This window comes from Pagrus pagrus, assembly GCF_965226575.1.
Source record: "Pagrus pagrus genome assembly, chromosome: 6".
Taxonomy (NCBI): Eukaryota; Metazoa; Chordata; class Actinopteri; order Spariformes; family Sparidae; genus Pagrus; species Pagrus pagrus.
This window is the reverse complement of record NC_140190.1, coordinates 12,024,520-12,030,410: the sequence shown is the minus strand read 5'-3', so window position 1 is coordinate 12,030,410 and position 5,891 is coordinate 12,024,520. Positions and strand designations below refer to the sequence as shown.

Below are 5,891 nucleotides of genomic sequence, written 5' to 3'. Positions count from 1 at the left end.
GCCTATTTCTTCCCTTTGAGTCAGCCAGTCCTACGTGTTCTGCCCTACAGGTATCTTTTCCCTTTGATTGTTAGAGGTCTTTGGTCCAATCCCTCTCAGGTGTTGACTTTTACATAACATTTATTCACTTTTAAATGGCAAGTTATTGTTTGGTTACCCTTGGCTGGTTCTATGTACATAAGTCTTAAATCTACTCTCTTGCGCAGTCCATCCATATGCAGCAGGTGCCGACGAGGCTTAAGAAAGAAATATAAATATCTGGAGGTTGTATTCTGAGGGCAAACTGGGCAGAGAGTAGTGTGTGAAAATTTGTCTTATGTACGTGGTTACACACACAACTCACACAAAAAGAGGGATAGCAAAATATAGGTCAGGTGTAATTTAATGAAAAGAAAACATTGTATATTCTCTCTTTTCTGTCTTGGGCAGCTGCCTAGGCACAGGAAACCTATTACAGATAACTCATTCATGCTAAACAGATTTTCCCTACATGGCATTTGTTCATTATCATTTTATGAGCTTTGCTTGCTGAGTTTTTTAATTGCGGCCCATTTGGCTGTTGGCCAAAGGGCCTGCCAGTTGTTATTGGCATTAGGCTAACCCTGAACCGTTTTCTGTGGATTGCCCAGCAGGCTTTATTGGATGCTTGCACTGAAGCTACAAATCGTGCTGGTATGGGTAATTACAAAAGTGATCCTCCACAGCTGAATGCGAAAGCAACAGACAAAGTGTGTAAAGATCAGATCCTGGGTTGATTCCAATGTTTTTTCATGGAGGATCAGCAACAATGTGAGACACAGATTTTAAAATCTGCTCATGCCAGCAGAGAAAGTGGTCTGACAGGCTCTGCTTCGTTTGCTTTTTAAGCAGAAGATCTTTGCATACAAATGGTGTAACATTGTGAATATAAAAGCTCTATACTAAAGTAAAGTTTAATGATTGCAATCCAGAATGTCCATGGTCTGCATAATAAGGCCCCTGAGTTTTTAATGGAGTTATTACAATAAAAATGCTTTGAGAAATGTCTGGACACACAACTGATCATTCAAGTATACTTAAACTCTGATTGGCTGAGTAAAGGTCACAAAAGGCACTGATTCTGTTGTTTACAGAAATTACTGCTGTCCCCAGCATGGCCGGATTATCCCACCAGGGGGCCCTGGGGCAAAAATAAACCATGGGCTCCTGTTGACGGCCCTCCTCTGTCTCTTGCTATTATATATGTACCATGCTGCATTCACACACAGCAGTCTACCCATGGCAGATTAATTATTTTTTGTCTCGAGCTTCAGAAACCAACCAGTACCTCCCAGCTGGAATACTGTCTGATTCAAGGATTGCTTTATGTCAGTTAGTTCATGTTAATTTGATTTAACACACATTAATTTACCAATATGCTCCATGGTAACACAATATGGGACAAAAACGTAAAGCTGTTAATTGACACAGGGTGCCATGCAAGACTGAGCATCTAGATTACATCATTATAGAGGAGCTTTGATGCTCTAATCACTTCATACTTTAGTGTGGCATATTCTTACACAAATGAGCAATCAATTTAAAGGGTACCATTCATTAAGTGTGTTTACAGGTCTTTGGGAGTACAGTACTGCAGCATATATGAAAAGCAGTATAAAGTCTTTTGTGGCTTGAGAGGAAGCTGCATGTAATCTGGTAAATTGCCTCCAGTGATGTCACTGGATAAATCAATACAGCAGAACCAGAGATCACCTTTTTTATTCCACACGTTCCTCCTCCTTTAAAACCTGGCAACTACATTAGCCACAATGAAACTTAGACACCGAGTGACATCACTGGAGGCAATTAAACAGATTACATGCAGCTTCCTCTTGAGCCACAAAAGACTTCATACTAGTTTTTTTCACATATCCAGTAGTACAACCCAAGAAATGCAAACACACTTTAATGTGTAAAATTGGTGGAGTTACCCTTTAATTTAATTACCAGAAATCAATCAACAAACAAACTGAGTTACTGCTCATGTGGGGACCTGGGGCAGTTGCTTGCTTTCTCTGGTCAGTAACCAAGCCATAATTACATGGCTTTCAACAATAATATATAATATGACCCCCTGTGCACAGTTCACAGCCAGAGGAACTCTAACACCTAAAGTGATGTTTAGCAAAAGCCTCGTGTTGCATTCAAAAGAACATTTCTGACTAATTAAATACCACTCCAGGGCGTTTTATGCAAAAATATTTTGAGTGTGCTTTGTCAAACTTTCCCTCTGTGTCAGAGGAGCTTTGATTAAAAATAAAACAATCTAATTTCACCACAGCTCATCAAAGAGGATTAAGAAAGGCTATCCACTCTATCTGACAGCACCTCTTGTTAACAGCACTTCAGTCAGAAGCCTTGTTTGTGGATTATTTGTGCAGCGCAGTGCTGATTTTGTGAGTGATTGAAGAGCTGCTGCACAAACACTGAGGGAGACAATTAAATCCCATTAATAAAAGAAGAGAGGGGTGAGTCTCTGCCTATGAGATGCCCTTCAGTCTGTACAGGACTATCTTTCAGCAACATTAGTCCCTCTTTATTTTTCAGTCAGTCGTGCATCTGCATATTTCACCTCCCCATGTATGTGCTCTGAATTCCAACTTGGCCCAAACATTTCAACCAGTTCACGACAAGGTCTTTTAATTCAATCTTTACTTTATTTTCATTGACACTGTGCCAATTCATATCATTTTCCACTGAAACATCAATACAAACAATTTTCCTTTAGAAAATAACATGATGATGGCCACAGTCATGATAGAATACAGAGAGACAACATATCCACAGAAGATTACATCGCCACGTCAGATGAACTCAGTACGCATGTGCTCCTTCAACATCGATAACTGTGTGATTTAACAGAGGACAGGCTGGTGTCAGCATCAGTGGATTAAATCCATTTCTACGAATGGCCTGGTTTGAATCTGCTGCAAAGATACATAAATCTGCAAATTTAATGCAAATTCTTAATGATTCATTATGTTAATCAATCTGACACATCTATGCTATGAGAAAGCTGCACCCAGATGTTGCATCTGTGATCACTGATTTGTTGCGCAGGAGAAAAAATCTGCTGTTTCATCCAGGACAACATTCAGCTCACAAACTATACAGTCATTATTGTAAATTGTGTTGATCGTGTCACACTGTCTTACCTTTAAAAAGGACAGGAATCTGAGTTGACTCATTTTACCTTCTCCTGACCTCTTTCTCTTATTTTTTCACCGTTCCAGGTGTGAACCCAACAACTACTCCCCTTTTCTTTGCTCATGAATAAACTGCACGATGTTGCACAGTGCTTGACCTTGCCATTTTTCAAAAGGTGTATATCATTACGCTTTTCACTTACCCTGCTGTTTATGCTGTCTTTTAAATATAGCAAAGGCTACTATTCACTTTTTAAATCACTCATTTTCATATTTTCATATTCTCCTGTTTGCCCTCACTGTACGAAACAATGTACACCATTACACCATAGAACAAACACAAACACAAGAACTGGCCAGCACACTGGGCAACCTCCTCATTACTCAGGCTCTTTCCTCGTTTCACTAAGGGGGGTTTACTCTTGTTCTTATCCAAGCAAATCCATGATAAAGTCACAGTCTGAGAGTTCTATCAGTGAAGTACAAGTGAAGTGTAAAAAATGGCTAATCCCACTCATGGTGCAGATGCTGTGGCAAATATTAATTCAGGTTTACACTAGCCGTGTTTCAATAAAGCAGTTTATGTGCAAATTTTATGGAAAATGGCAAAATGAAAAAAAACAAAGTCCTCTAATTCGCATAAAAGGTTTGTACGATCGCATCGCATCAGAACAGATTTGCCGAATAAACTCTGACGTAGCGAACATTCAACTCACATGACTGATCAGCTGTTTCCGTGCTTTTCAGCACGGTCATGGCCAATGCTAGCTGACATGCGAGACGATTTGCAACTTGCCCTATCGAAAGTCATTTCCTGAAGACCTCTCTCCATTGTGTCTCCTGGTTTGTTTTCCTCTAACCTCTGTTGACTTACACATCGACGCGTGACGTAGCCACGTAGCCTACACTGCGTCATCCTCTGACGAAATTACGCTTCACGTAGCCTAGTTAATTCGCTCAAAACAGTTTATGGAAACGCTCCAGATTCGCATTTTGATTCTTTTTATGTCAAAAGCGTCTGAGTGCGGAAATTTGAATTGATGATTGACAGCTATACATATTTATGACAAATTACCAGAGAGCAGCACTCCTACTGCCTGTCAGGAGCACAGAGAGAGAGGCGGAGAAAGAGCGAGAGTCATTGTATAACAATTTGCGGTGGAGTCAATCTGGGAGCATGCAGTGAAAGTGGGGCACATCCCACTGGGTAGTCCATTATGATTATGTTGTTTTCAAAAGCCAAAAAGGTGCTTCATATTCTGTGCTGACAGGGTTCAGATGAATGCACCATCAGGGTTCACAGCTCCAGATCAAAAGTACTAAAGACAAGTTCTCCTCTTCACCCCTTTAACTCCGCTGTCACAGTCACACATCCATTTGGACCAGCACTAGAACAGGCGGCGCCTCAGCCACTTTGGTCTTGCGCCGCAGCAGATGGGTCAGGCTCCTGAAGGATGGCGTGGCGTGGAGGAGGAGCTCTTTGAGACCGGCCCGAAACTCTCGACGAATCAGGCAGTAGAGCACAGGGTTGAGGCAGCTGTTGGTGTGTGCCAAACACACGGTCAGGGGGAAGGCGTAGGCCTGCACATTGTAGAAGGCCTTGCTGAAGGGCACGAGGTCAAACTTTATGAGCACCCCCCACAGTGTTAGCGCCTGATTGGGGAGCCAGCAGAGAAAGAATGACAGAACCACAATGACAATAGACCTGGTCACTCTGGAACGACGATTTTGCCGGCCCTGCTCCACCTCGGGGCCCGCTGCACCTGTGATACGGCGGCTGAGGATTAAGCGCAGCAGCAGCAGGTAGCAGACAGTGATTATGATCAGAGGAATGAGGAAGCCCAGCAGGACCTTTTGCAGCTGGTATAGACCCAAAAGCAGCTGTGGATCCCAGCTGCCTGAGTCTGGGAATCGCACCAGGCAAAGCTCCTCATCTGACACCTGAGCGCTGGTGGAGTAGATGGCATGAGGCAAAGTGGCCAGGAGAGAGACAGCCCAGATGCCCAGGCTCGTCCACTTGGCCCTGGTGGCCGCTGCCCGCCGGCTGTGCATCTTCAGCGCGGAGGAGATAGAGTAATAGCGTGCCATGCTCATCGCAGTGAGGAAGAACACACTGGCGTACATGTTCATGGTGGTGACAGAGCTGATGATTTTGCACATGACACGGCCAAACGGCCAGCGGAAGTCCAGAGCCGTGTCCACTGCCCAGAAAGGTAGAGTCAGAACAAACTGGAGGTCAGTGATAGCCAGTCCCATCACAAAGCAGTTGATGGAGGACTGCTTCTGCCTGTAACGCGAGTGCAGCAGATACAGAGCCAGTGCGTTTCCCACCAGCCCGAGTGCACAGACTATAGAGTACACACATGCGATCATCACACGCACCACAAGGCTGGAGCTGTCTCCAGGAAATTCCATGATAGATTCCCTAGTGAGGAGCTGCAGCCAGCAGTGCAGCGACAGGTTGCCGATGGAGCCCCCGCTACAGTTTCCAGCATTGTCTTCCTGTTGTAGTTGCTGCTCACATGGCTCAGGAGCCAGGGTCTGAACTCCAGTCTCATTCAGCTGCATCTTGCTCACATATCAGCCTGAACAGCTAAGTTGGACATCTGTGTTTCACAAGAGAGAGAGAGAGGAAAAAAGTTTGTGCTGATGACATTTTGAGCATTCCTGTTGTGTCTGTGGCAGGTTGTCTCCCACGACGCGGCAGATGCAATCCTCTCTCCACGA

The 5,891-nt window shown here is 43.9% G+C and overlaps 1 protein-coding gene across 1 annotated transcript; it reads right to left on the bottom strand.

Moving 5' to 3' along the window:
* Positions 1-2,691: 2,691 nt before the first annotated feature.
* Positions 2,692-5,891, bottom strand: rxfp3.2b (relaxin family peptide receptor 3.2b). The gene has a single exon (XM_084354318.1). It carries the CDS (start codon positions 5,730-5,732, stop codon positions 4,530-4,532), a length of 1,203 nt encoding a protein of 400 aa, XP_084210444.1. The 5' UTR covers positions 5,733-5,891; the 3' UTR covers positions 2,692-4,529.

Excerpts from the sequence above, each read along its gene's own strand:
- rxfp3.2b (XM_084354318.1), bottom strand. The coding sequence starts at position 5,732 with ATGCAGCTGAATGAGACTGGAGTTCAGACCCTGGCTCCTGAGCCATGT.